The 27030-nt window shown below is 59.0% G+C and overlaps 4 protein-coding genes across 9 annotated transcripts; 2 read left to right on the top strand and 2 right to left on the bottom strand.

The window, feature by feature from the left end:
- Nucleotides 1–1153: 1153 nt before the first annotated feature.
- Nucleotides 1154–9883, bottom strand: STXBP2 (syntaxin binding protein 2). 4 transcript variants are annotated; one of them, XM_068981266.1, is made up of 19 exons: nt 9833–9883; nt 8507–8556; nt 8167–8248; nt 7604–7680; nt 7371–7506; nt 7170–7273; nt 6635–6783; nt 6345–6429; nt 6126–6256; nt 5921–6028; nt 5587–5644; nt 5383–5448; nt 5201–5281; nt 4047–4185; nt 3463–3572; nt 2651–2746; nt 1856–1941; nt 1602–1759; nt 1154–1280 (listed from the first exon to the last, which is right to left on the bottom strand). In XM_068981266.1, the coding sequence occupies exons 1-19, from the start codon at nt 9867–9869 to the stop codon at nt 1195–1197; spliced, it is 1839 nt and encodes a 612-aa protein (XP_068837367.1). In that variant the 5' UTR covers nt 9870–9883; the 3' UTR covers nt 1154–1194. The 4 variants fall into 4 exon arrangements, with proteins under 4 accessions (XP_068837367.1, XP_068837368.1, XP_068837369.1 ...); XM_068981267.1 differs by having other exon boundaries at nt 7371–7449; XM_068981268.1 differs by having other exon boundaries at nt 7371–7440.
- Nucleotides 9884–14171: 4288 nt separating this feature from the next.
- Nucleotides 14172–16036, top strand: PCP2 (Purkinje cell protein 2). Its single transcript, XM_068980987.1, has 4 exons — nt 14172–14213; nt 14769–14883; nt 15135–15259; nt 15917–16036. Exons 1-4 carry the CDS (start codon nt 14172–14174, stop codon nt 16034–16036), a joined length of 402 nt encoding a protein of 133 aa, XP_068837088.1.
- Nucleotides 16037–16124: 88 nt separating this feature from the next.
- Nucleotides 16125–17841, bottom strand: PET100 (PET100 cytochrome c oxidase chaperone). Of its 2 annotated transcripts, none has more exons than XM_068979903.1 (4): nt 17798–17841; nt 17028–17114; nt 16858–16890; nt 16125–16245 (listed from the first exon to the last, which is right to left on the bottom strand). In XM_068979903.1, the coding sequence occupies exons 1-4, from the start codon at nt 17822–17824 to the stop codon at nt 16162–16164; spliced, it is 231 nt and encodes a 76-aa protein (XP_068836004.1). In that variant the 5' UTR covers nt 17825–17841; the 3' UTR covers nt 16125–16161. The 2 variants fall into 2 exon arrangements, with proteins under 2 accessions (XP_068836004.1, XP_068836005.1); XM_068979904.1 differs by having other exon boundaries at nt 16134–16236.
- Nucleotides 17842–18073: 232 nt separating this feature from the next.
- XAB2 (XPA binding protein 2) lies at nt 18074–26800 on the top strand. 2 transcript variants are annotated; one of them, XM_068979901.1, is made up of 19 exons: nt 18074–18175; nt 19269–19417; nt 19687–19810; nt 20039–20236; nt 20927–21061; nt 21136–21300; nt 22563–22707; nt 23121–23272; nt 23380–23499; nt 23613–23744; nt 23877–24008; nt 24154–24267; nt 25018–25180; nt 25273–25463; nt 25654–25776; nt 25867–26038; nt 26238–26367; nt 26484–26593; nt 26688–26800. In XM_068979901.1, exons 1-19 carry the CDS (start codon nt 18125–18127, stop codon nt 26747–26749), a joined length of 2568 nt encoding a protein of 855 aa, XP_068836002.1. In that variant the 5' UTR covers nt 18074–18124; the 3' UTR covers nt 26750–26800. The 2 variants fall into 2 exon arrangements, with proteins under 2 accessions (XP_068836002.1, XP_068836003.1); XM_068979902.1 differs by lacking the exon at nt 18074–18175 and adding an exon at nt 18820–18906.
- Nucleotides 26801–27030: the final 230 nt, after the last annotated feature.

Below are 27030 nucleotides of genomic sequence, written 5' to 3'. Positions count from 1 at the left end.
CTGCTGCTAAGTCACTTCAGTCGTGTCTGACTCTGTGCGACCCCATAGACAGCAGCCCACCAGACTCCCCCATCCCTGGGATTCTCCTGGCAAGAACACTGGAGTGGGTTGCCATTTCCTTCTCCAATGCATGAAAGTGAAAAGTGAAAGTGAAGTCGCTCAGTCGTGTCCGACCCTCAGCAACCCCATGGACTGCTGCCTTCCAGGCTCCTCTGTCCATGGGAGTTTCCAGGCAAGAGTACTGGAGTGGGGTGCCATTGCCTTCTCCGAATTAAGAGTTGGTACAGTTCAAAAAAGTTTTTCTTTGACAGTGTCAGTCAGGGAGAATAAATCAAAGGGATGATCCAGATTGGAGAGAAGTGATTAAAAAAGAAAGATAATTAAGTCCAAATGAGGTCAGTAGTGTAGACTCTAAGCCAATATGACTGGTGTCCTTAAGAGGAGATTAGGATACAGACACGCACAGAGGCAAGAGCACGTGAGGACACAAAGAGAAGACAGCCATCTATGGGCCAAGGAGAGGGGCCTTTGAAGAAATCAACCCTGCTGACACCTTCATCTTGGACTCCTGCTCTCCACAAATGAGAGGGAATAATTTCTGTTGTGTAGGTCACCTGGAACGTGGGACTGGGTTATGGCAGCCCCGGCATACTAATCCACCCAGTAAAGGCCCCGATAAGTCCTGCAGTTAGGAAGCCCTGTGAATACCCTGCCGGAAATGGAGGAAGAAGCAGGAGGAGCTCCAACTCTCTGGCATGGGAGCTGGGCGGGCGTTGTTTGCCGTGCTCCTACAGGAAGAGGAAAAGACTCCTGATCTGTGCGGCTGCAAGTCCCAAGGAGACAGTGCCAGAAGGGCTGGGGAAGTCTGTCTCGTCTGCTGATGCCCTACTACTGACAGTCCCATCAGAGTGGTCAGGAGAACCATCACTGGTTCCCAGGTTCTGGAAAGGCCAACCCAAGACGCTGGCTGGAACCTGGAAGCTAGTAGATCTTGGAGTCCGTGTTCACCTTAGAGTGTGGAATGCCCTCCGGAAGAACAGGGTTGGGTGGGGCCTGAGGCACAAAGTCAGGGGACGGGACCCAAGAGAGGGGGGCCCCATATGGCTCCTTTGAAAAGCAAGCAAGGTGGGTGCCAGCTGGCAGAAAGATGGGAGTTTATTTCTCTGGAAAGGGACGCAGCAGGTCAGGCGGGGGTCAGGGCAAGGAGACATCCTCTAGTTTCTGGTCCAGAGTCTTCAGATCATCCAGGAAGCGGGTCGGGGTGAGGATGTGTGAAGAGCCTGGGCGGGAGGGAGGGGGTGTGGGAGTGGCCTTGGCCCCTGACCCTTCCACCCAGAGGGCTGTTCAGGAAAACCCTGGCTCTCAGGACTCAGGAGTCTCACCTCTTGGAAAGGGAAGGGTTCACTCCCAGGGGACCCCATCCCTGGGAAGCCAAGCCCTAACCCCTCTCACCTAGGGCTCCCAGACGCCAGCCCTGCAGAGGCTCCAGGGTTTGGGGACCCAGAAGGCACACAGCTATCAGTTCCCTAGGAACCCACAGGCGGGAGAGTCGGGCTCCCAGCCCCTGCCCAGCCCAGGAGACCCCAGTCTTGGCCACTCACCGATGAGCACCTCCCACTTGCCCTCAGTGGCCCTGGTCACTTCGTAGGCGGCCCGCATCTCTGACATGGCCACACCACCCACGATGTAGACAATAAGCCGGGGCCCTGCCCGGGCCTCCACGCCCGCCTTGTTCTTGTGCCAGTGGCCAAAGCGGGCACTGTGCGAGGAAGGCAGGCAGAGGTCAGACTGGACAGCAGATCACCCCCCACCCAAGCCTCGCTTCCTGTGGGTCTGGGCATGTCCCTGGCCTCACCTGACGGCAGCCTGGGAGCTGGGTGTGGGGGCAGGGTCAGATACAAAGGGCCACAGCTTTCGGTCCAGTCGGTCTTCCACAGCATCCTAGGGCCGGAGAGGGAGGCTGAGGAGAGGGGCCCAGGCAATGAGGCCCAAGGTCTGGAGCGTCCTCCATCGGGTATGTTCACAGGCTAAGATCCTGGCAGAAAGGGGCCGCCACCTGTACCTCCGGCCCCTTAATGACCCAGGACCCCGGGCTCTTAGCTTCTTAAGGACTCTGCTCCTGCTCAGCTCCTCAGTGACCCAGGAGTGTGGACCTCCAGCCCCTGGAGAAGCCAAGATTCTGAGCCCCCCACCCCTCAGGAACCCAGAGGTCGAGGCATCCAGGATCCATAGGGATAAGGGGGCCTCTAAGCAGGCAGAGATGCCAGGACTCCATACAGATGGCAAGAAGCAGGAAGCCAGGTCCCTGGCCAGGTCTTTTAGGCTGCCGCTGCTTTTGGCTCCCCCAGTGGGGCGGGGGCTGGTATGGGCAGGGCAAAGGGGGACCCAGGTGGCGTCCTGGGGGGCAGGAGTGAATACAGGGGGACAGAGGAGGGGACCAGCAAGTGGAGAGAAGATGAAGCTCTTCTCTCTCTCTGCTCCCCAGTTCCTCCAGTGTGGGATGGGGTTGCCCCCAGAACCCAGGCAGAGCCACGGGGATGCCCATAATGAGGGATTTTCTCTTAAGCCCCGGGGCTTAGGACAGTGAGCAGGGAGGGGGCTGAGCGTGGCCTGGATGGGGGAGGTCAGGTCCCACCCCTACCAGCAGTACCTCCATCACGTCCTTGATGATGGGGGTCCAGCGAGACAGCTGATAGGTGGGCTCTGAGCGCTCCCTCCGCTCCAGTCGGCTGGTGGTCCCAGAGCTCTACAGGTGGGGCGGGTGGGGTCGGTGGGGGAATTAGGGAGAAGGAGGCAGGTCACAGATGGGGCTTGTCGGGCTGGGGGAGGTTGCAGACAGAGCGAGGAAGGGAAAACGAGAGAGAGGAAGGAAGAAATACACAGGTGATGAAACCGAGATGAGACAAAAGAAGAAGATCAGAACTGAGAGAGAGACCGGGATGGACGACGGAGGACGTAGAAACAGGGGAGCTGAGAGGCGGCGGACAGGGTGACAGGCGGGGGCCTGGGAGAGGGGCAGAGGACAGGCACGGGGAGAACATGAGAGGTACCCGCAGTAGAGCGGCAGCAGAGGGCAAGGTCGAGGGCGGAGGCATGTGCCGAGAGCCGAGCCCAGGAAGCTGCTGTGTGTGTTCCGGCTGGACTGGTGGCCCTGAGGCCTCCAGGAGCCCAGGGTTGCCCACATGCCCCGTGCTGGGGACCCAGCTATCGGCCTGTGGGACTTGGACTGCATGCCCCACACGGCAGCACCACTAGGACTCGGGCTCTATGCCTCGTAGGCCCCACTTCTCCTGTGACTCTGAGACTGGGAACAGCCCTGCTGCCCCCCAACCCCCAGACCCTACTCAGGGCTCCCCGTGCTCCAAGAACCACAGCACGCCTGGTGTGTCCCCGCCCTGGTAATGTGCCCTCTGACCCCAGTCACTCCCCTCTGACTCAGCGTCCTCTCCCTGCCCAGCGTACCCCGGGGTTGGTGACAGTGCCCCCCAGCTGCTCCAGGTTCCTGATGAGGTTGCTGTACGCCTGCACATTGGCGTGCTGAATCAGCTTGGCCAGGTTCTCCTCGCTCACACCTGGAGGCGGCCGGAGGGCGGGGCTTTTGTGGAGGCTCACAGGGTGGTGGTGGGCAAGGGGGAGGGTGCAGAGGTGGCCACGCAGGCATCTGGGTTGAGGGGCTTGGGGTGGGGGCATCCAGCAGTCGAGACACCCTGGGGACCGGGGGAACCACCTACGCTCACAGAGAGCACAGATTCCTCATGTTAGAACTCTGGATGGGAATCCAGAGGGGGTGATAGATTGGGGGAGCCTCTGGAATCAGTTGAGGGGGCCAAATTTGGAGAAGTCCTAAAAATAGATTCAGAGGGTCTCCATGCCAATGGAGGCCAATGGAGGGTGGCCCAAGGTCCAGAGGGGTATCTGTGGGGTTTGGCATACCTGGTGTGTGGGGGCATCTGTGGGAGTGAAAGCCTCCCACAGTCACCAGAGACCGGAGTGAATGATGGTATACCAACCTCCTCCCCCCCTTCAACTCCAGGCCCCCTACCTACCATTCCGTAGCAGGATATAGAGCAACAGAACCCGGATCTTGTCGTAGGCTGGCACTGCCGCGTCCAGCAGCACCGGTACAATCAGCTTCATGGCGTCCTTGATCTTCTCGCCCTCTGCGTCCGAGCCCATGGCTAAGTCCTGGGGTGACATGGGGGTTAGCCACCACGTGGGGGGACGGGGCAGAGGAGGGACATCCCCATGGGCCTCGGCAAGACCTCTGGGCTTCATTTTGCTCTACCAGTCTCTGAAGGTTCTACACCTGTTTGCCGTGAGGCCCCACCCATCACACAGGCCCCTCCTAGCCATAGGCTTCACCCTCTCCGAGGTTCAGCCTCTTCCCCTTCAGGCCACATCCCTCGCACAGGCCACACCTCTCTATAGGCCCCACATTTCCAATGGTCTGTGTGTTAATTCAGAAAAGGTAATGGCAACCCACTCCAGTACTCTTGCCTGGAGAATCCCATGGACGGAGGAGCCTCGTAGGCTACAGTCCATGGAGTCACTAAGAGTTGGACACGACTGAGCGACTTCACTTTCACTTTTCACTTTCATGCATTGGAGAAGGAAATGGCAACCCACTCCAGTGTTCTTGCCTGGAGAATCCCAGGGATGGGGGAGCCTGGTGGGCTGCTGTCTATGGGGTCGCACAGAGTCAGACACGACTGACGCGACTTAGCAGCAGCAGCAGTGTGTTAATTGCTCAGTGGTGTCAGACTCTTCGTAACCCCATGGTCTGTAGACCGCCAGGCTCCTTTGTCCATAGAATTCTCCAGGCAAGAATACTGGAGTGGGTTGCCATTTCCTTCTCCAGGGGATCTTCCTGACCCAGGGATCGAACCTGGGTCTCCCTCATTGCAGGCAGATTACCGTCTGAGCTCCTTAGGCCTGCCTTCCCCACAAGAAACTACCTCTCCGAGGGGCTGGCCCCCACAGGCCCCACGCCCACACTCCAAATCTCCTCTCCACAGATCCCACCCCTCACACAGGCCACACCTCTCCAGAGGCCCCAGCCCTTACCCAGGTCCTGCCTTTTTCCAGGCCGGGCCACCACCCACAAGCCACAGACTGCCCCAGAAATGCCTCTCCACAGGCCCTGCCCCCCGACTCCCAGCCCAGCCCATACAGACCCCACCCCTGCCCAGGGCCCACCCACCTGCTCCACGCTGCACAGCTTCTCCACGCAGCCCTTGAAATGCTTCATGCAGTCATCGGCTAAATGCAGGTGTGTCGAGTACTGCAGGGTAGGTGTGGGAATCGGGGGTAACAGACTCAGTTAGGGTGCAGACGGGGTGACAGTTGGAGGCGGCAGGTTCCTGGTCCCCGCTTACCGCTCACCTTGTTCAGCTCCTTCTGGTACTGCGGCATCTTTTTCAGGATATGGGACAGGTCTTTGATGTCGGCCTGGGAACAAGGCTGAGCGTGAGGCCAGGCCCTGCCTATCCGAGGCCCCCAATCCAGGTTAGGGCTCCAGACTGAGGCCCCACCCCTCCCAAGTGGCCCACCCTGCCCCGGGCCTGCACCCTACACCCTACAGCCTACCTTGTCTGTGGTCAGCCTCTTGCTCTCACAGAAATTCTTTAGGAGCTCCGTGACCTTCCTGGTGGTGAGAGTGGGCAGCGGTAGGTTGGGGACTGGTGCCAAGATGGTCATTTGAGGGCAGAGCTGGGGGGTGGGGGAGTCACATGGCCCGGGGATGCCAGTCAGGGGACACAGGCCCACACTGGAGAGGCGTGGGGAGGCCAGCAGAGGGGTGTGGCTTGTTGACAGGCATTCACGGAGTACAGGTCCACAATGGGATGAAGGAGTGGGGACCGCATGCCAGAGGGCCCACAGCCCCAGTGCCCACCGCGAGCACACACACGCGCGCACGTACTTGGACACGTCCGCGATGTGCATGTGCCGAAGCTCCACCCACAGGTCATCATCCTCGTCCAGCAGCACCGCCTTCTCCCGGGCCTCACTGAGCCCGGTGGTCTCGTACCTGGGGAAGCCAGAGACATGAAGGTCGCAAGCACTCGCTGAAGACCAGGGACCCGGGGCTGCAGCGACGGCAGAGGCGAGTTCCAGGGTCTGCCCACCTGTAGGTGTCCTGCTCAATGTCTAGCAGGTCGTAGGCCATGGCCTGGAAGGTGAGCTCATGCAGCAGTGGGGACACGGGGTCGGCCGCCCGGTCCATGATGAGCAGCTGTGAGCGAGTCTTCTCAGGGCCCTGGGGTGCAAGGGGTGGGCAGGGGGATGAAGCCCTTGACCCTGACCCTGGCTGGGGCCTCCCTCCACCTCCCCAGAAAGCCCCTCACCTCGCCCAGGTTGGGAGTGTCTGCCTTAAAGGCGTTCAGCTTGGCTAGGACGGCGTGGGCCAGCTGTGCCGTGTCCTCTGGGCCCCTGCAGGTGGGGTGGGCAGACACGGGGTGGGTGCCTCAGGGTGTGGGGTTGGGGAGGGCCAGTCAGCACAGACTGGGTGTCAGGGATGGGGTTAGGGATGGGAGTCAGGGGTCAGGGTGAGGTCTGGAGCTGGGGTTGGAAGAGAGGTGCAAGGTTGGAAGCAGGATGGGGTCAAGGTCAGGGCGGCATCTGGCTGGGGACCCACCTGCGGTAGCGGATGGCCGGGTACTCTTGCAGTGTGGCGCACAGGGTGGCGATCTGCTGGGCCAGCACCTCCAGCTGCCGCGCTCGCTCGCCCGCCCGGAAGGGGCAGTAGAGGTTGTAGGTGCTGTGGGGGGCATCCAGGGAGAACACCTTCGAGAGCACAGAGCCGCCACCACTGGAGGTGCGCCCCTGCCCAACTCCAGCCGCGGCCACGTGCCACTCCCCGGGGCTTCCTCTGGTCTCTGGAGCCTGCTTTGCAGGCCTGGGGCAGCCCCCTAACTACTGTTTTCTGGAATACTGCAGCCCCCTCCGCCTTGGGTGGGAAGACAGAGCGGTGAGCTGTATGCTGCCCCCTGCTATTGCCCAGGGAGACAGAACTCCAGGTGACTCCCACTAAGAGCTCATTCCACCGGTTGTTAGCTGCTTTCCTTTCTGATTCAGCACCCCCTTTACTTATCGCCTTGCCTATTTCCAAGGGAACCTGGGATATTTGGTGACGAAGCCCCACTTCCTACCAGAACTAGGTTGGGCTATACCTGAGCTTCGTAGGGGAGGAAAGCAAGGTGGATCTCTTTCAGCGTCTTCACCACCTTTGCCAGACGGGAACGACCCAGCTCACTGAACAGGGGCTCAGGGCAGGCTGGGAATGGGCAAGACGGGGCATCAGGCCAGGGCAGCCCTCACACCCCCTTACCCTGACCCCCACACCGCACCCCTACCCGGCTCTCCTCACTCACTGTCGGTGAAGAAGACATGTGCTGCTTTGTAGGTGAAGGTCGGGGTCCCCCGGAAATCTGCGATCAGGGCCTGTACCGACTGGGGAAGGCGGATCACTCTCCAGGCTTGGCCCAGTACCCTTAGACAGACCATCCCCTGACCCAACCTCCCGGCCACTGCCTGCTCCTCAGACACATACAGACATGCGCGCCGGCACACACGCATGCGCACACACACCCACTATCATAGGCACCTTCTCCGTGGGGCTCAGCAGATAAATAGCCTCCAGGCTGGGGATGGGTTCTCGCCTTTTGTTGATGTCCTCCACAACTAGTAGGAACAGAGAAAGGGGACACATGTGGATGGCACTGGGGCCAGGGCACATGCAGAGTCACACACTCAGGGAGCTGGACACTTGGGGTGCAGAGGCAGCAGGGGATATGCACACTCCCTGAGGGTCCTGAGCTTCAGGGGACACATCCATGGATCACAAGAGCTACATGGGCAGGGCTCTGCACATGCAGGATCACACAGTCATCGCCTCCTGGGGATCGGCCTTAGAAAGTTACACATTCTCGGGGTCACATGCTGAGAGCCCCACATGCAGTTCCACACAACGGGGTTGCACAGCTGGGGAGGCTGACCCCTTAGGGGTTGCAGCTGGGGAGCCCCTTGCATGGGAAGCCTGCCTATCTAGGGGTTGCCATACCAGGGCTGTCTGTACAGGAAACTGCATTCTTGGAAGCCCTGGACAATTTCAGGGGATCCCACACTCTGGTCCCAGCTGGGAAGCCTGGGGTTGGGGCAGCCACTCACTGGTGATGCCCTCGGCCAAGATGTCTGACATCTTGCAGCAGGACGACAAGATGCGCATGCTCGGGTGGTCCATGATGAGCACCTGTCCAGATGGATGGAATGGACAGAAAAGAGGGTGGGAGAGGCTGAAGCTGTCCCTGAGGAGGGGCTAGAGCCACGGGCAAGTCTCTCAGCTTCATGAGCTGATTGAACAAGAGGACCCAGGACCCCACCCAAGCCCATCCCAGACCCACCCACGTGACCTCTGTGGACCAGCAGCCTCCTCAGGGAGCTGGAGGGGGCTGTCCCACATTCAGGGCCCCGACATGGGTTTAGACAAGGCATTCTATCTCGCCCCTACCTTCCACTCTCCGTCTTTCTTGACGCTCCGAATGACTCCGCTCAAAATTTCTGCAGGGAAATGAGGGGTGGGCTCAGAATGTGGGGTCCTCTGGCCCCACGGTGCCCCCTAACATTCTGGGTCCTGGGCTGGACTTCCATTGGAACTCCCATTTACTCCTTCCCCTCAGTCCTTTGAGGTAGCTCCTGGTCACCCCCAAATTATAGTCAGGGCCACTGAGGTTCAGAGAGGAGAAGTAAGTTGCCTAAGGACCCTCAGCACCTAAGTGGCAAGTGCCTGGAGCATAAGCAGTAGATAAATATGCTTTAGATAAACGAATAACTGGAAAGCCACGACTCACATAACAGGTCTACCTGCCTCCAGAACTGGGCTCTCCATCCCCCTATCTACTGGAGTACTCCTGGCATGTAGATTTCAGCCACACCCTCATTCCACCTCCATCGTTTACCCTGAACGAGAACGCAAGACCCCTGGATCCCTGTCTGAAACATGCGTGGCTGTGGTTATCCCAATACCCAATGTCCAGCCTCAGTTTCCTCATTTGTAAAATGGAATCAATGACTCTCCTGTCTCTCCATCAACCCCTTCATAGGAGGAGGCCCCTTTTTCAGTTGGGGTCTGGGGAGTTTGAGCCACACTCGGCTCTGCCTAGCGGAGGGAGTGGGCAAAAGTGCCAGGGCGGCCCCGCCCAGCAAAAGTGTCTTGTCCACTGTTATCAGCACTGCCAGGGCGGAAGGAGACTCTGAGGCCGGAACTACCGGAGGTGGGGGAGGGGACGACCTCCAGCCCCCCCGCGCCATCCCCCAACCGCCCAAGAACCCGGCCCGGGAGGCCTGGATGCCAGGGTCCCCAGGCTACAAGGGACTCTTGGGGGCCGGGCAAAGAGTAAGGCGTCCCCCGCCCCTGGATCTGCATTGGAGCCTGGACGCGCATCCTCAGCACTCTCACCAGCTGGGGTCGCTGACCAGCGCACCCAGGCCCGGCCGCGGTCCGCACCATGGGGCCTCAAGAGTCCAGCCCGCCGAACTTTGCCAGGTTCAGAGACCCGGGAGCCTGGCTGTCCAGCGGTGCCTTCCCCAAGCCCATTCTCTAGGGGGTCCAGAAGTCCATACCCAGCGCCTGTCTACACCACCCTTAGTCTGATTCCTTTGGGTCCCCGCAGTTTAGTCTCCCAACTTTGTTCCGCTCCCTCAAGGGAGAGCCAAGTCCCCGCCCACCCCCTCGAGGGTCAGGTGCTCGACGCCCTGCCAGGTCCCCAACTCCCCGCCGCGAGACTCCCAGAGTCCGTGCGCCCCCGGCCCCCCGCCCCCAGGGGGCGGCACTCACTTTCTCCTACCACCGCCTTCAGCCCCAAGGGCGCCATCTTTCCCTAGGGGCGCCGCCGCTTCCGGGTCTGTCCCAAGGTGGGGGCGTGGCCCCGCGCGTCATCCACGTGGACCCCGCCCCGCGGGTCCGGGACACGCCCCCTGCCCACCTGGCCCCGCCCCTCCACCGGTTCTCAGAGAAGTTGTGTTCCCTGCTGAAATGACAGGCGAAAGCGTCCCAGCAGAGATCTTTAAAGTCGCCGGAGGAGCACGGCCCGACGACACGTTCATAGACGTGAGCTCAGACACACTTCCTTAGCTTGTGGGCAGCGAGAAAGCGGGATCGCAAAGCAATAATAACCCCTTTATCTTCCCCAGGCATAGTTCCACCCTGGCAGAAATTTCTCCCCTGTGTCTAAAGGATACTGTGTATGCCTACCTGGAGCTACGGGACCACAAACCCGTGATCCAGTTACCTTCTATTCCCGAGTTTAGTAGCAGCAATGGGCTCGGGCAACACTTGATAAGGAGGCCTGGGGGGAAGGTTGGAGCTAAGCCAGCAATTATTGGGTGCTAGGTTCTCAGTCGGGGCTTCTCTGGTGGCTCAGATAATAAAGAATCTGCCTGCAATGCAGGGGTTTGAAGATCTTCCCTGGGTCGGGAAGATCTCCTGAAGAAGGAAATAGCAAACCCACTCCAGCATTCTTGCCTGGAGAATTCCACGGACAGAGGAGCCTGGCGGGCTACAGTCCATGGGATCACAAAGAGTCTGAGACGACTGAGCAGCTAACATGCATACACAGGTTCTCAGTCTACCCTGCAGAGGCCCTGATGGGCAGTGCAGGTTGGACAATGAAACTGTAGCTCGGACTGACCCTTGTCCAAGGGCCCGGTGATGAATAGGCCTATTGCAGTCTGAAGCACGAGTCGGTCCCAGGAGGTATGCTAGTCACAGACTTGCTGATGCACACGTGAACTCAGTGGCATGTTCAGCCGCTTGCACACATACATACACACACATCTCAATTTACAATCGACTTAAAGTATCAGGGCCTCAGCCAAGGGCTGACACCTTATCACGGCAGCAGGCACAGTCCAGCATCACCTTCTCCTTTCGATGAGGATTTAAGGTGTGTGACACTCATGTGTGGATGCAGACTCCTGAGCTGGCTCAGTCCTGAACGCGTGCTTTTATCTGGCCATGTTTTTTAAAGAGTTTAGCTGAGTGTCAAGCCCTCTGCTACTTTCACAGGACGGGCATGGGACCGACCATAATGAGTAAGACCAGAAAGCCTGCCAGGCACACTTAAAGTTGAATGGAGGAGGAGGGAAGAGAAAATGATCAATCATGCTTTAAGGAAAGAAAGTGACATGATAGCAAATTTGGGGGTGGAGTGGGGGCACTCTATTGGGGGTGGTGCCAGAGGGGTATCCTAAGGGGGTGATCTTTTAACCCTGAGTGATATTAGGGAGCAGCCGTGCATAGAGAAGCAGGAGGTGAGATTGGAGGAGTAGCTGGAGTGAGATGAGGGTGGGGATGCCCCCCTCCCCGACAGAAGCTGAGGTTGGAGGGGCCACAGAGACCAGCCCCCAGTGGGACATGGCAGGACTAACCTAGCCCAATCTGCATGGGATTGAGAGGTTTTCGGGACCCAGGGCTTTCAGTGATAAAACTGGGACAGTCCTGGCCAAACCAGGAGGGCTGGCCTCTCTACAAAGGAGCTTGGGTTTTTCTTTTGTTTCTCTCTCTTCTCTCTCTCCCCCTCTCTACCATCCTTTTTTTCCCCCTTTTTGTTTCTTAGCTTTATTACGATATAATTAACATACAATACAATTTAACCACAGAGAAGGGACAATCAATGGCTTTTGCCATATTCACGGTTGTGTATCCATTACCTGTCAATTTAAAGTTATTTACTGAAGTAGAGTTGATTTACAATGTCAGTTTCTACTTTACAGCAAATGACTCAGATATACATGCACGTTATTTTTCATATTCTTTTCCATTATGGTTTATCACAGGATATTAAATACAGTTTTGTGCTATACTCTATATAGAAGTTTGCATTTGCTAACCCCAAACTCTTAGCCCACCCCTCCTCCACCCCTCCTTGCATGTGACAACCACAAGTCTCTTTTCTATGTCTGTTAGTCTGTTTCTGTTATGTAAATAGTTTGTGTTGTATTTTAGATTCCGTACATGAGTGAAATCAGATGCTGTTTCTCTTTCTCTTTCTAACTTACTTCACCTAGTATAATAACCTCTGGGTCCATGTTGCTGCAGATGGCATTATTTCATTCTTTTTAATGGTTGAGTAATAGTCCACTGTGTATGTGCGCCACATCTTTATCCATCCATCTGTTGATTCTCCATCTGTTATCCATTCATCTGTTGCTTCTGTGTCTTAGCTCTTGTGAATAGTGCTGCAGTGAACACTGGGGTGCATGTATCTTTACAAATTAGTTTTGTCCAGATGTATGCCTAAAAGTGGGATTGCTGGATCATATGGTAGCTCCATTTTTAGTTTTTTGAGGAACCTCCAATACTGTTCTCCATAGTGACTGCACTCTCTTACATACCCACCCACAGTGTAGGATGGTTCCCTTTCCTCCACATCCTCTCCAGCATTTATAAGATTTTAAAATGATGGCCATCCTGACCGGCATCACCAGTCAAGTTTAGAACATCTCCATGATCTCATGGTATTCAGGTTTTCTCCTGAGGACAATGGGGGCCAAGGGAGAGTTCTGAGTGGGGGAGGGAGGAGACCCCTGTGGTTCCTGGGAGGAAGGATGGATTGTAGGGGCAATGGGGAGGGGAGAGGGAGCTGGAAAACCCGGAAGAAGCTGGGACCACCTCTAGCGTCTGTCTGTCCTCTGGTGGTGAGACTCTGTAGGGTCTGGCTTCACTCTATCAGGTGAGGATAATCGTCTACTGCTGCTATGGGCTCAAGGGTGTGCTAACCACCCCCTTGAAGAAAAAAAAAAAAAGTACGTTACAGCCCTCACTCCCAGCACCTTAGAATGTGCCGTTTTGGACATATGGTTTTTGCAGGTGCAGTTAGTAAAAGATGAGGTTGTAGGGTGAGTCCCCAAAGCAGTGTAGCTAGCGTCCATGTGTTAGGACAGCCGCGTGAAAACAAGTACATGACGGGCATGTCTGTGATGACAAAGGCAGGGACTGAAGTCCTGCAGTGACAAGCCACAGGACACTAAGGACTGCCGGCAGCCACTCGAACCCAGGGAGAGGCAAGGAAAGATTCTCTCCTCTGCATGGCCCTGCCAACACCTGGATTTTGGACTTCTGGCCTCCAGAACTGTATGACAATAAATGTCTGCTGCTCTAAGCTGCCTCGTTTGGCACACTTCATTAAGGCGCCTGGGAACTAATACGTCTGGGGAGGAAGAGGACAGCACTTTGGCATTTGGGGTCATGGGGCCACGGAGAGGATGTGGACAGGGGCTCCAGAGGGCAGTGGGCTGTCTGGGGAGGAGGACCAAGCTTTACAATCTGGCAGAAGTGGTCATGGTGCGGCCCCTTTATCCTGAGAAGAAACTTTAACTGGTTTCCAGAAAGACATCCTGGGGAGGGGGTGGGGTGCACACGGAGTCCTCCCAACCCCTCTCCCGGGGCACTGATGGGGAGCCACAGCTGCTCAGGGGAGGGGGTGGGGTTTCCTTCTTGCCTCCCTTGCCAGGACTTTAGCCTCTCATCCCTAATTGGGACTGGGGGAGGGGGGGTCAAATGGGAGGAGACAGGCCAATTTGGCATTGGTGATGGGGAGACAAGTGCTCCCATAACTTCCAGTTTTGGGGGGGCATGGGGTGGGGACAACCAGGCCTGCAGACAGTAGTAGAAGGGATGGCCAGGAGACAGGTGGAGCCAGGCTAGCTGGTGGTGGCTCAGGTGTCCTTGAGCTTCCTCTCCTCCCACCACCTGTGGATGGCAACTGCCTTTCCAGCAAATACGGGTGGGCAAGGTGGATGCAGATCTCACCTGAGCTGTCCCATGGTCCAGTCCTCTCCCAAGGGGGTCCAGTCAGCTCAAGCTCTCCACTGCGGAGACCCTGCACTCCACCTGAGTCCTTGAGGCCCAGCAGGTCCTAAACCCAGGTCACCCTGCCTCCTGCCCCCACAGCAGCCCCGGCCTCACGCTGCAAAAACAATTATCTGGATCATCTTTATGGGGCTTAAGCTTAGGTGGGAGCAGATGGGGCATGAGCTGGGGATTTGGGGGTGGGTATCCACTACACCCCCCCCCCCCAATATCCCAGTCTCTTAAAAAGCCTTCTCTGGCCTGGGACTGGGGCAGAGGCCAGCAGAAGGTGGACGGGATCCAGGGGAGGGCAGCAGGGACAACGATGGACCAGGAAGAGGAGAATGTGGGCTCTGCCTGCAACAAGGTGAGCAAGCCCCACCCCCCCCACCCCCCACTCAAGGGCCTGTGAATGACAAGACTAATTCATTTGTAGGGCACCTAATTAGCAAGGAGTCTTCTGGGACCCCTGACCCAGTTGCCACCTAAGAAGGTGCAGGAGGGCACTTGAGGCTCTGAGTGCCTAATCCAGCCCCCAGCGAGGTCAGGGCTCTCAGTGATGACCCTATGGGGGAAGGAGGTTGGGATAAGGGAGCGGCCCCCGGGATGGTCCCCTGGCTAGTGTCCCAGTCCCAGGCCACCCTGCAGTCAGGCCCCTATGTAGGACGTCAGCCCTCTCTCGGGGCAGTGCTGCAGTCACGTGACACTGCTGGTGGGGCCCCTGGGGCAGGGGCCAGGGTGAGATTGAGAAGGAGACTCATGTCTCATTTGGAACAGCTCTGCAAAGCAGCACATCGGCAGGGACCATGGTGAGAACCACGGAGAAGTTCAGGGCGGGCCTGGGAGCCAAGTGGAAGCTGGCTGGCTGCGTTGACGGGTCTCCTGGCTGAGGCCGGCTGGACTGAGCGTATCTGTTCCCCAGGCTGGCTCCCCAGACCAGGAGGGCTTCTTCAACCTGCTGAGCCACGTGCAGGGCGGCCGGATGGAGGAGCAGCGCTGCTCGCTGCAGGCGGGGCCGGGCCCAGCCTCTGACAGCCGTGAGAGTGGGCAGCAGGGTGTGCAGAAGTGGCTGTGATGTGGGTGGCCGGGCATGAAGGGGGCAAGTGGCCACCTGGGGGGCCTGCGGGCAAGAGTCTGAGAAAGTGAGCTGGTGACTGGGGACAGAGATGCCCACGGGTTGGGGGCAGATACCAGCATGCTTCTTGGAGGATGTGAGTGGGGGGTGGCAGGGTGGGCTGGGGGCTCCAGCTGGGCTGTCTGAGCTCCCCGCGGCCTTGGCTCCACGCAGAGAGCGCCCCTGCACCCGAGATGGACAGCCTCATGGACATGCTGGCCAATACCCAGGGCCGCCGCATGGATGACCAGCGAGTGACGGTCAGCACCCTGCCTGGCTTCCAGCCTTTGGGCCCCAAGGTAGGTGATGTTCTGTCTGGGCTGAGGAGAGACTGACCAGGCTGAGGCCTTTAACCCTGCCTTCCACCCCCAGCCAGGAGCGCAAGGGGCCCCACCCCAACCTCTGTCCGTCCATTGCCTGGTCGGTGCACTCATCCTGAGTCCCTGCCAGTCACAAGACCCCAGTGGATCCAATACCCCAGTTCAGAGGGAGGGCAGAGGCCCAGACAGGGCTGAAAAGGGATCGAGGTCATGTCTGGGGCATGTTCAAGTCAGAGACATGGCGGGAACTCACAGCTCCTGAGCCCGAGTGTCTGAGAGCTGAGGAGGTGACAGAGCATAGACCCCTTCCTGGGAAGGCACCCCAAGGGTGGAGGACAGGTGAGCTTGTGCACAGGATGCATCCAGACCCCCACATGTCCACATCACACATACTTGCCCACAGCTTGCGTTCTGATCAGGACCCCAGTGAGGCCCCCAAAACCCACCAGCCCCAAAATACCACCCTTAATGTTGAGTAACCGAGGAGCACAGAGGCTCAGGGACGGTGGCAGCAGGTAACGGGAGGGGGGAGGTGTGACCCAGTTGCCATCTGCCGCCTCCCTCCAGTGTCTGTGTCCCCCTCTGGTTGGCACTACCCTCGGCCCCTCTCTCTGGTTGACCCCTTTGTATCAACAGGACGGAGTGCAGAAACGAGCTGGGACCCTCAGTCCCCAACCCCTCCTCACCCCCCAGGACCCAGCTGCTCTCAGCTTCCGTCGGAACAGCAGCCCCCAGCCCCAGACACAAGCCCCCTGAGGGCCTGAGGTGTCCTGGGCCCCACTTGGCCCCTGAGAACCGACAATAAAGCACTTCCATGAGCAACAAAGAACCGTGTGTGTGTTATTCTGCGGAGCAGGCTGGAAATCCAGCACGTAGAGGCCTCAGGGGCTCTGCTGGGCAGCACGAAGGAGTTTCTCCTCCCGCTGCTTCCGTATCCTCTCTTTGAATTCTTCTAGCTCCCGGCGCTGGGGAGGCGAGATGGGAAGGAAGGAGAGGTAAATGCACCTCAGGGCCTGGATCTTGTTCCCAGCCCACCTCCCCTTAACCCCCCAGACCATGGCTTCAGAGTTCCTGTCTACAATGAAGCCTGTGCCAATTACAACCCCAGATTAGCTTCAACCTTCAGGGAGTTCCCTGATAGCTCAGTTGGTAAAGAATCCACCTGCAATGCAGGATACCCCAGTTCAATTCCTGGGTTGGGAAGATCTGCTGGAGAGGGGTTAGGATACCCACTCCAGTATTCTTGGGCTTCCCTTGCAGCTCAGGTGGTAAAGAATCTGTCTGCAATACAGGAGACCTGGGTTTGATCCCTGGGTTGCGAAGATCCCCTGGAGAAGGGAAAGGCTACCTACTCCAGTATTCTGGCTCAGCGAATTCCATGGATTGTAGAGTCCATGTGGTCCCGCAAAGAGTCAGACACGACTGAGCGACTTTCACTTTCACTTTCAGGGAGAGGGCAGTTAAGGAAATCATATGTCCCTCCACTCTAGGTTCCCTGCCCACGACTGAGGGTCCCATCATGGCCACAGGAATCCAGGCCCCTCCCCCCTCCGGTGGGAGGAAAATTACATGCTTACCTGGTCCTCCTTCTCAGGGGGCCACAGCTCCCTCTGTAGGGACAAAGTCATAGATGGAGTCACAAGCCAGAAGCCTCCAGAGCCCCGCATCCAGGGCAGGGTCGGCTCAGGGGAGGCTGACCCTGCTCCCTCATACCCTTCCCCACCCCCTGGAATGAACTGGTGCCCACCTTGCGCTGTATGACATAGTCCTCAAACCACTCGGCCTGATTGGCAATCCAGAACATAGCCACAGGGAAGGTGAGGTAGATGGTCATCTGGAAGGGAAGGGGAGGGATGAGTAGTCAGGAATTACCATCCCCGCCTCCACCCCTACTGTACAGCGGCTGCTCAGAGTCGGGAAAACCATCCTCTGGCCGAGACCAGAGGTGTTTCCTCAGGACCCTCCAGAACCCCAAAACTCCCAGCAAGGGTACAGAAGTCACACACCTTGAAGTCTAGTCCCCAGAATCCAAGAGTCACCCCCCACCTCGAAAGCCCCCTCCGAGTCTAAAAGACTCTTTCTCAAAGAAAGACAGACATATTGGCCCCAGGAGCAGAAGAACTCGTACAATAAAGGCATCTCTCTGAGACCTCAAACCACCCCCAGCTAGATTCCAGAGCACTCTCAGACCCAGAACTCATTCTTCGGAGTCTAGGAGTCGGTCTAGGAGAAAGACGCACACCCACTGTAAACCCGAGAGCTCCGCCAGAGCCTGAAGTCTTCCTTCTTAGAGCCTCCTTCCCAGGTCACATCTCTCAGAGGGCTTTCCTCACACCTGCCCTCCCAGAGCCCCCAACCCAGAGCCCCCTCCTCTGCGTCTCCAACCGTAAAGGTCCCTTTCAAATCAATGGAGCTTTCGCCCCAGAGCCCCTCTCTCGGAGGCCTCCCTTTTGAGCCTTCTCCTCATCCAGGAAGAACCCCGCGCCCAGCCTTCCGACCGCTCCGTTGCTCACTGACCCGAAACACCTCAAGCTTCACCCCCATGTTCCTCCTCTTAGGCTTCACAGCCGCTTCCGCCCAAAGCCCACAGCCCAACAAAACAGTAGGTCATTGGGAATCCGCGGGCTCCACTGCTAAAGTTGATTGGTCCAAGTAGCTTCGTGATGACGTCATCTTAGAGCGCTCGCCTCTGCTTCCGGTAGCTGGGGTGGTCGAACGGAAAGTCAACAACACCTGGCGCATGATCGGGAAGAGTTCAGCCACTGGGAAATTAGTTTGGGTCGAGAGAGCAGGCCTAGACGTCATCATACCGCGACTCCTGTCCGTACCTGGAGAGCCTGGAAAATGGTGGTGATGGCGCGGCTCTCGAGGCCCGAGCGACCGGACCTTGTCTTCGTGAGTCCGCGGCGGGCCGGGGGTGGCATTCATAGGGGCACCGGGGCTTAGATACCTCAGGGGATTGGGGCTTGGCCACTCGGGGTATTTAGGCTAAAACTGCCGGTCTGAGAGCAGGAGGACCCTTACGGGCCGAAGACCGGCTCTTGATGTCTGGACCAGGCTGGTCAGGAGCAAAGATCTGGTGCCGGAGCCCAGGTGATCTCAGTAAAGAGCAAACGGTCGAAGTTAAGGGGCTGGCATCCCGGATCTGGGGCGGAAATGGGAGCGCGCGGGATGTGGGCGGGAACGGAAACTCCTGTAGCTAAACTTTGAGAGGCCTGGTGTTTGAAGTAAAAGTATGGTGACTAGTCCAGGTTTCATTGGTAAAATCTAAGTCTTCCGGGTAACGGTCCAGGTCTGGTCCTGAGCGTTGTAGTTTCTGGGATAAAGGCATGGTGTCTGGACCGGGAGAATCTTGGGAAAAGAAGTAAAGACCTGGTTATGTGGAGCTGAGTGGGCGACGGCCAGTAGAATCCTGGAGAGTCAGTCTTGGTGTTTGGAGTAGAGGCGTGGGATTTTCACTAGATTGATTCTTGATGTCTCGAGTTAAAGGCTAGGGAACTTGTCCATACCTTTCTTCCCGAGATAAGGATCTAGCTTCCAACTTCTGGGGGAGAGTTGAGCTAAACTGGCTGGTGGGAGCCTGAGATGCCAAAGGTCTGGTGTCTGGGGAGTCATGCTCTGAGGAGGTAAGACTTGGTGACTAGGGCGGAGGCCTAGCGTTGGACCAGAACCTTGGTGTCTGTAGAGTCTGGTGACCTGGGCCAGAAAGTGGATAGCTTGATTTGGAAGGCCAAGAGAGTGATATCTGGGTGATAGTTTCATGCCTGGCCTGGAACCCGGTGACCGAGGAGTCTGATAGTCTGGGTCACGTTGTAGGTCATCAGATTCTGAGAGGTAAAAATCTGGTCCATAGTCCTGGTATTTAGGTGACTGGGCTCCAGGGGTGAGCAGTGGCATTTGGGACCTAGGTAGGGGTCCCAGTAGGAGTGGTGCTGTGCGCAGGCTCTGAGAGCAGGTCTGTCTTTTCTCCATATCCCGGCCCTGGCAGGAGGAAGAGGACCTCCCCTATGAGGAGGAAATCATGCGGAACCAGTTCTCCGTCAAGTGCTGGCTCCGCTACATCGAGTTCAAGCAGGGGGCCCCCAAGCCCAGGCTCAATCAACTGTATGAGCGGGCGCTCAAGCTGCTGCCCTGCAGGTGAGATTGGCAGCAGCTGCCCTGCCTGCTGCCGCCCCCTGCCCCACCCTATCTTATCCCATCACACAGAACTGGCTAGTAGGTCCCAGGTCCCTCCTAGGTGTTGTGTCAGCGAGTAGACATCCCAGGAATTGCCGAGCACACCTTCCCTGATGTCCTGGCCATCCTCCCCAGGCCCCTGCTCCTAGCACTTGTCTCATAGGGCAGAGGGAAGGGTCCTGGGAGTCCATAAAAGCTGACCAGTCACTGCCCCTCCCTTCAACTCCCAGCTACAAACTCTGGTACCGCTACCTGAAGGCCCGCCGGGCGCAGGTGAAGCATCGCTGCGTGACCGACCCCGCCTATGAAGATGTCAACAACTGCCATGAGAGGGCCTTTGTGTTCATGCACAAGGTGGGGAGGGGGCATGGCTGGGCCAGGGAATGAGTAGGGAGGTGGGGCTCAGAGTCCATGGAGGTGGACAGCAGGGGTGGGAATTCTGTGACCTCTGTGCATGCCGGGCTGAGTGAGACTTAGTTCCAGGGGCACTGTGGTTCTGGGTCCTGCTGCAGGGGACATCCAGCATCCTGGGGCCCAGTGGTGAGGCTGGCAGCTCAGCCCCTCCTCTCCCTACCCCTCCAGATGCCCCGGCTGTGGCTGGATTACTGCCAGTTCCTAATGGACCAGGGACGTGTCACGCACACGCGCCGAACTTTCGACCGGGCCCTCCGGGCATTGCCCATCACCCAGCACTCTCGTATTTGGCCCCTGTACCTGCGCTTCCTGCGCTCACACCCCCTGCCTGAGACTGCCGTAAGGGGCTACCGGCGCTTCCTCAAGGTGAGCCCCCTAAAAGGGCAAGACGGGGCCAGGTTCAGGCAGGTGGGCCAGTACCCTAGGTCAGGACTTGCCAAAAACGGGCTCACTGGGGGCACCGTCTGCCCTGACAGACAGGAAATGGGAACATGGCTCATGGAGACACACAGGGTTTTGTTTGTGAGTTCTGTGTTCAATTTCCAGAGAGTTTGCGAGCAACCGCTCTACGTCAGGCATTGGGATACAGGTGCTGAGGATAGCGTGGCTAAGACAGTCCCTGCTTGCACGGAGTTTTCAGTCTCACCTGGCAGACAAATGCTTGTGACCTGACTGCGTAAACCAGAGTAAATCTGCAACCATGAGAGGGCAGGGAACAGGAGATAAACACATAACAGGCAGGGCTGAGAGTCGAGGGGCAGATGGTATGGAGGCCTCCTGCGGTTTCCCCAGATTTATAGTCTCTAATGCATCGTGAAGTCCTTGGTGCAGTGCTGTTTTAGGTAGGGGGCTTATGATGAAAGCAAGGCCTGGTCTGTGCAGGCTGGACTGCTGGTGTCTAACCCAGACCAGTGAGGGCTGGACCTGGACTGGAGAGGGCTGGGGCTGAGACTGGAAGTGCAGCACTAGCTGCTGCCCAGGACAGTGGTGGGGGGCTGACCCGAGGTGGGGTGGCCCTGTGGCCCCACTGACGGCCGGTGGTGTGTGGGTGCCCAGCTGAGCCCTGAAAGCGCTGAGGAGTATATCGAGTACCTCAAGTCAAGCGACCGGCTGGATGAGGCAGCGCAGCGCCTGGCCACTGTGGTGAACGACGAGCGCTTCGTGTCGAAGGCCGGCAAGTCTAACTACCAGGTGGGCCCTGGGGTGCTGGCCGGGCGGGAGGGCCAGCCCCTTGGGGCCAAGGCTGACTTTGCCTCGCCCCGCAGCTGTGGCACGAGCTCTGTGACCTCATCTCCCAGAACCCTGACAAGGTGCAGTCTCTCAATGTGGACGCCATCATCCGCGGGGGCCTCACCCGCTTCACTGACCAGCTGGGCAAGCTCTGGTGCTCACTGGCCGACTACTACATCCGTAGCGGTCACTTCGAGAAGGTGCCTGGGCAGGCAGGGGTCTGGGAGCGGGGCGGGACCTCCCTCCAGCACTCAGCCTTTGGGGACACCTGTGGACGTGCATATGGGCAGGAAACACGTGCCAGTGTATTGCTAGTGCACACCTTTGCACGTGTCTTCCTGAAGGTGGGGCGAGGCAGACTGCCTGGCCCTGCCAGCGAGCGCACCCGCCTTGAACCAGCGAAACCTACTTTTCCTTGGTGGTAGCCTTGGACCTGTTTTAGCTTGGGTGTCCTCGTTTGCTGAAGTTTCCTGAGAATGAACTTTTGAGAGTGACAGTTGCCTTCCCACCTATTGGGACTCAGGCTGGAGTCGGGGTTTGGTGTGAGGGTCCCTGCTGAGGTGCTGGTGTTGCCATCTGTTCACGTTGCTGCTCTCTTTGTGACAGTGGAGTGGCAAGCTTGGGGATGGGGGCCGTGTTGGGGGGGCTCTGAGAGGTCCCTGGAGGAGCTGGCTGAGGTTGCGAGGGTGGGGAGGGGGTGGGCCAGGGGTGATCAGAGCAAGAGGGTGGAGGTGGATTGGGGCCCAGAGGGGGCTATGCAGGCCTGGGGGAAGAGGGAGCCCTGCAGGCCAAGAAGGGGCCGACTGTGTCCCGCTACAGGGAGCTGCCAGTTAGCCAGCCGTGAGCAGGACACAGGCCTGACCAGCTGTGCATTTTACAAAAATACAAAGACCCTTCAGGCTGACACTTTGAGTGGACCGCATAGGCCGGGGCTGGCAGCAAGAGACGGGCCTGGCAGGGGCAGAGTGATGGGGCCTCCCGCCACTTTCCTTTCATACTACCTGTCCCCTCAGGGTTTGGGGAATGACTGGGAGAATGTGTGCTGGAAAGAGGGGTCAGACTGGTGTGAGGGGTACTTTGTAGCAACAGGTGAGCCCTCCGTGGCCTGCTGAGATTCAGGTCCAGGCAGGGTGGTTGGTCCCCCCTTGGGTCCCATGGGGGCTGGGCCGCCATGTATCTCACTTGAGCCCCATGGTTACTACACAAGGAGCTGTCATGCTGTTTACTGATGAGGAGCCGAGGTCCCCAGATTATCTGGCAGAAGAGGGGAAGGGAGAGCTCCAACTATTGTTGGGTGCTGGCTGGGCTGGGCAGGCCCCGGGGAGTACCCTGCGGGGATTCTGATTTGGGACGGGTGCTCAGAGGCCGGTTCTGTCAGATGCCTAGGGTCTCTGTGGTGGGCACACACGCCTCTCCCCTGCACTTTCCTTACACCCCCCTCCCCCACTTCCCTTCCCTGCAGGCTCGGGACGTGTACGAGGAGGCCATCCGGACTGTGATGACCGTGCGGGACTTCACCCAGGTGTTCGACAGCTATGCCCAATTCGAAGAGAGTATGATCGCAGCGAAGATGGAGACCGCCTCGGAGCTGGGGAGGGAGGAGGAGGGTGAGCTGGGGGAGAGGAGTCCCTAGTGACTTGCTTGGGGGTGAGTGAGTCTTGGGGTCAGAGGACAGCAGCAGGGGAGTGTGAGTGGGTGGGTTGCTAGGACTGGGGACACTTTTAAGTGGGGCTTGGGTTGAACGCTGGTGGGAAGGGAGAGCAGGGTGGACAGCGAGGTGGAGAGGGGGCCTGGGCCAGAGCTTGGCAGGGAAGGAGGGCTGGTGTGTAGGGGGGTGGGATTGAAGGGTTTCCATGGTAGCCTGGACCCTGCGCAAGTGTGGGTTCAGGGTGGCCCTGGGGCAGCTCAGGGAGGGAGTGCTCAGATGGACAGTGGCGGGGGTGGGGCTAGGGACCGGCTGTGAGCAGGAGGTGCCCTGGGTAAGTGAACTGACGCCCTCCACCCTGCCCCGACTTCCCAGACGACGTAGACCTGGAGCTACGCCTGGCCCGCTTCGAACAGCTCATCAGCCGGCGGCCCCTGCTCCTCAACAGTGTCCTGCTGCGCCAGAACCCGCACCACGTGCACGAGTGGCACAAGCGTGTGGCCCTGCACCAGGGCCGCCCCCGGGAGGTGTGTGACGGCCCCGCCCCCAGTGCCTGTCTTCGCCCCGCCCTCCTCCGAGGCCCGCCCCTCCCCACCAGGTCCCTGCCCAGCCTGACCCAGCCCTTCCCACACAGATCATCAATACGTACACTGAGGCTGTGCAGACGGTGGACCCCTTCAAGGCCACTGGCAAGCCCCACACGCTGTGGGTCGCATTCGCCAAGTTTTACGAGGACAACGGGCAGCTGGACGATGTGAGTGTGGGTGTCAATGTGAGTGTGGGTGTCGCGTATGGACGTCTTATGAGTCCTCTGCCCCGCCCCTCTTGGTGGGCGGGGTCTCAGCCTGGCCTCTGCCTGCCCCGCAGGCCCGAGTCATCTTGGAGAAAGCCACCAAGGTGAGTTTCAAGCAGGTGGATGACCTGGCCAGTGTGTGGTGTGAGTGTGGCGAGCTGGAGCTCCGGCATGAGAACTATGACCAGGCCTTGCGACTTCTGCGGGTGAGCATAGGCCCGTGAGGGGTGGGATGGGCAGGTGAGGGGTGGGATAGGCGGGCTTGGGTGCTGCAGGGTGTGCGGTCAGGGTTCCGGACGCCCCCTGAGCACCTACCCCTGCTGTCCTTGCTCCTGCAGAAGGCGACAGCGCTGCCTGCCCGGCGCGCTGAGTACTTTGATGGCTCAGAGCCTGTGCAGAACCGTGTGTACAAGTCTCTGAAGGTGTGGTCCATGCTGGCCGACCTGGAGGAGAGCCTCGGCACCTTCCAGGTGAGTCCCTGGAACAGGGTGGGGGTGGGATTGCACCTTGCAGCGGAGTCCCTGGGATGGGGTGGGGGAATGGGACACGCTCCCTGGGGAGGGGAAGGGGGCTGACTCCACCCCCGGGGTGTGCCGCCCTGTCCCCGTTCCGCAGTCCACCAAGGCAGTGTATGACCGCATCCTGGACCTGCGCATTGCTACGCCTCAGATCGTCATTAACTACGCTATGTTCCTGGAGGAGCACAAGTACTTTGAGGAGAGCTTCAAGGTACGGGGGTCCCCACCCAGGTGTCAGGGACACTGTGTTCATGTGCTCAGGCCGCCCCACAAGGTGGGGGCTTAACCACCCACTGGGCCGCTTAACCCACAGAGGTGCGTTTTCTTCGTCGTGGAGGCCTGAAGTCTGAGATCAAGGTGTGGGCAGGGCTGTTTCCCTCCGAGAGCCCCCTCCCTCTGGCTTGCAGAGCTCGCCTCTCCCTGGTGTCCTGGCGTGGCTGCCTCTGCTGTCATGAAGATGTCAGTTGTGTTGGAGTGAGGTCACCTTAGTCATCTCATTTTAACTCGAAGTTACATCTTGTAAAATTTTTTTCCAAACACAGTCTTGTTCTGAGGTACTGGGAGCTAGGGTTTTGACATGAATTTGGGGAGGGCACGGGGACACAGGGGGCTGTTGTACACACATGAGTGCCGCCTCTGAGTGTCAGGCCTGCCCCCTGCCTGTGTGACCTTTCTCCCCAGGCTTCAGTGTCTGTGGAGCTGAGGATCTACTCCCATTTTCAGCCATAAAGTTGCTGAGTTACCTTAGTGAGTCCTAGTCCAGCTCTGTCTAGGGTCCTGGCAGCCTATAGAGGGAGACAGGCCATGCACTGGCCGCCAGGCTGGGTTTTGATTGTGTGATCACGGGGAGGAGCAGGAGGGAGAGGTAGGCAGGCCAGGGGCCCGCTGAATGAGCCAGAAGGGGACATGGGCGTGAGGGGTCCTCCTGCTGAGGGCTCACACACAGCACCCCCTTGGGCAGGCATACGAGCGCGGCATCTCGTTGTTCAAATGGCCCAACGTGTCGGACATCTGGAGTACCTACCTGACGAAGTTCATTGCCCGCTACGGGGGCCGCAAGCTGGAGCGGGCACGCGACCTCTTTGAGCAGGCTCTGGATGGCTGCCCTCCCAAATATGCCAAGAGTAAGGGGGGCCAAATGGTCTTGGGGGGTGGGGGCGCATCCCGGGCCCAACTGCTGACCTCTAACTCCACCTCCCGCTTCATCCTGCCACAGCACTGTACCTGCTGTACGCGCAGCTGGAAGAAGAGTGGGGCCTGGCGCGACACGCCATGGCAGTGTATGAGCGTGCCACCAGGGCTGTGGAGCCCGCGCAGCAGTATGACATGTTCAACATCTACATCAAGCGGGCGGCTGAGATCTACGGGGTCACCCACACCCGCAGTATCTATCAGAAGGCTATTGAGGTGCCCGCGTGGAGGGGTGGAGGGCGAGGGGGGAAGAAGAGGGTCTTGCAGGCAGGGAATCTGAGTGAGCCTGTGTGTGTGTGGCAGAGGGCCGGCTCACTGCCCAGGGGCCAGCCTAGTGTGTAAAGAGGGGTGTGTGCACCCCCGCCGCCCCCATCCCAGCCTCCCTGACCCGTCCCAACCCCACCAGGTGCTGTCTGATGAGCATGCCCGGGAGATGTGCCTGCGGTTTGCTGACATGGAGTGCAAGCTCGGGGAGATCGACCGCGCCCGGGCCATATACAGCTTCTGCTCGCAGATCTGCGACCCCCGGGTAGGGACAGTCCTGAGCCTGGGGAGGGATTGGGGGGTGGGAGGTTGTGGCCAAGCTGACCAGCTCACGTTCCCGCTACCCCCTCTGCAGACAACCGGGGCCTTCTGGCAAACGTGGAAGGACTTTGAGGTCCGGCATGGCAATGAGGACACCATCCGGGAGATGTTGCGGATCCGCCGCAGCGTGCAGGCCACGTACAACACACAGGTCAACTTCATGGCCTCGCAGATGCTCAAGGTGTCGGGCAGCGCCACGGGCACTGGTGAGCAAGCCCTTGCCGTGGGCGCTGGCCTTCCAGGTCTGAGAGCGTCAAGGTTCACCCTGTCCCCCATGCTTCAGGCTGGGAACTCCCTGGGGGACCGGGGCCTCAGGCTCACGTTGGGGGCGCCCAGCAGCACCCAGAGCAAACCAGGCACGGTCTGCACGGCGTCTGACCTCCCATTCCCTGCCCCCACCCCCAGTGTCCGACCTGGCCCCAGGGCAGAGCGGTATGGATGACATGAAACTGCTGGAGCAGCGTGCGGAGCAGTTGGCGGCAGAGGCGGAGCGGGACCAGCCCTCAAGGGCCCAGAGCAAGATCCTGTTTGTGAGGTGAGGGGGTCGCCCTGAGGCTGGGGCTCGGAGCCAGCCAGCTCTCAGGAGGGGAGGCACCAGGAGGTGGGGGGCCGCCGGGCCTGGCTGAGCAGTGTGGCCCCTGCCTGCCCCAGGAGTGACGCCTCCCGGGAGGAGCTGGCTGAGCTGGCCCAGCAGGCCAACCCAGAGGAGATTGAGCTGGGCGAGGACGAGGATGAGGATGAGATGGACCTGGAGCCCAACGGTGAGGGGCCAGTGGGCCAGGTGGGGTAGAGGGTGGGGGCGGGATCCGATCCCAGAGAGTGACGAAGTCCTCCTCACACCCCACCCCCATCCAGAGGTACGCCTGGAGCAGCAGAGCGTGCCAGCCGCTGTGTTCGGGAGCCTGAAGGAAGATTGACTTCTGCCCCTGCCCACTCTGCCTCTCCCCTCAATGAAGCTTGTGTTTGTACATCCTGGTCTGAGCCTCCTTCCTGCTTGCCCTCTCCTGCTGCCCAGGTGCCTGAGGGGTTTGCCAACTCAGTGCCCCGCCCCCCTCCACCCCTGGATTGGCTCGTGTGGGAGGTGGGGCAGCTGGGCTCCAGGCCAGGGCAGGCACCTGCCCCACCCTCACCCCACCAAGCCAGTTCTGGACTCTGAGAGGCCAGTCTCCCTGCAGCCTGAGGGCCTGATCCTGGAGGG

The sequence above is a fragment of the Capricornis sumatraensis genome, chromosome 9 (genome assembly GCF_032405125.1).
Source record: "Capricornis sumatraensis isolate serow.1 chromosome 9, serow.2, whole genome shotgun sequence".
Taxonomy (NCBI): domain Eukaryota; kingdom Metazoa; phylum Chordata; class Mammalia; order Artiodactyla; family Bovidae; genus Capricornis; species Capricornis sumatraensis.
The sequence above is the reverse complement of the archived record's forward strand: the minus strand, read 5'-3'. Positions and strand labels throughout refer to the sequence as shown.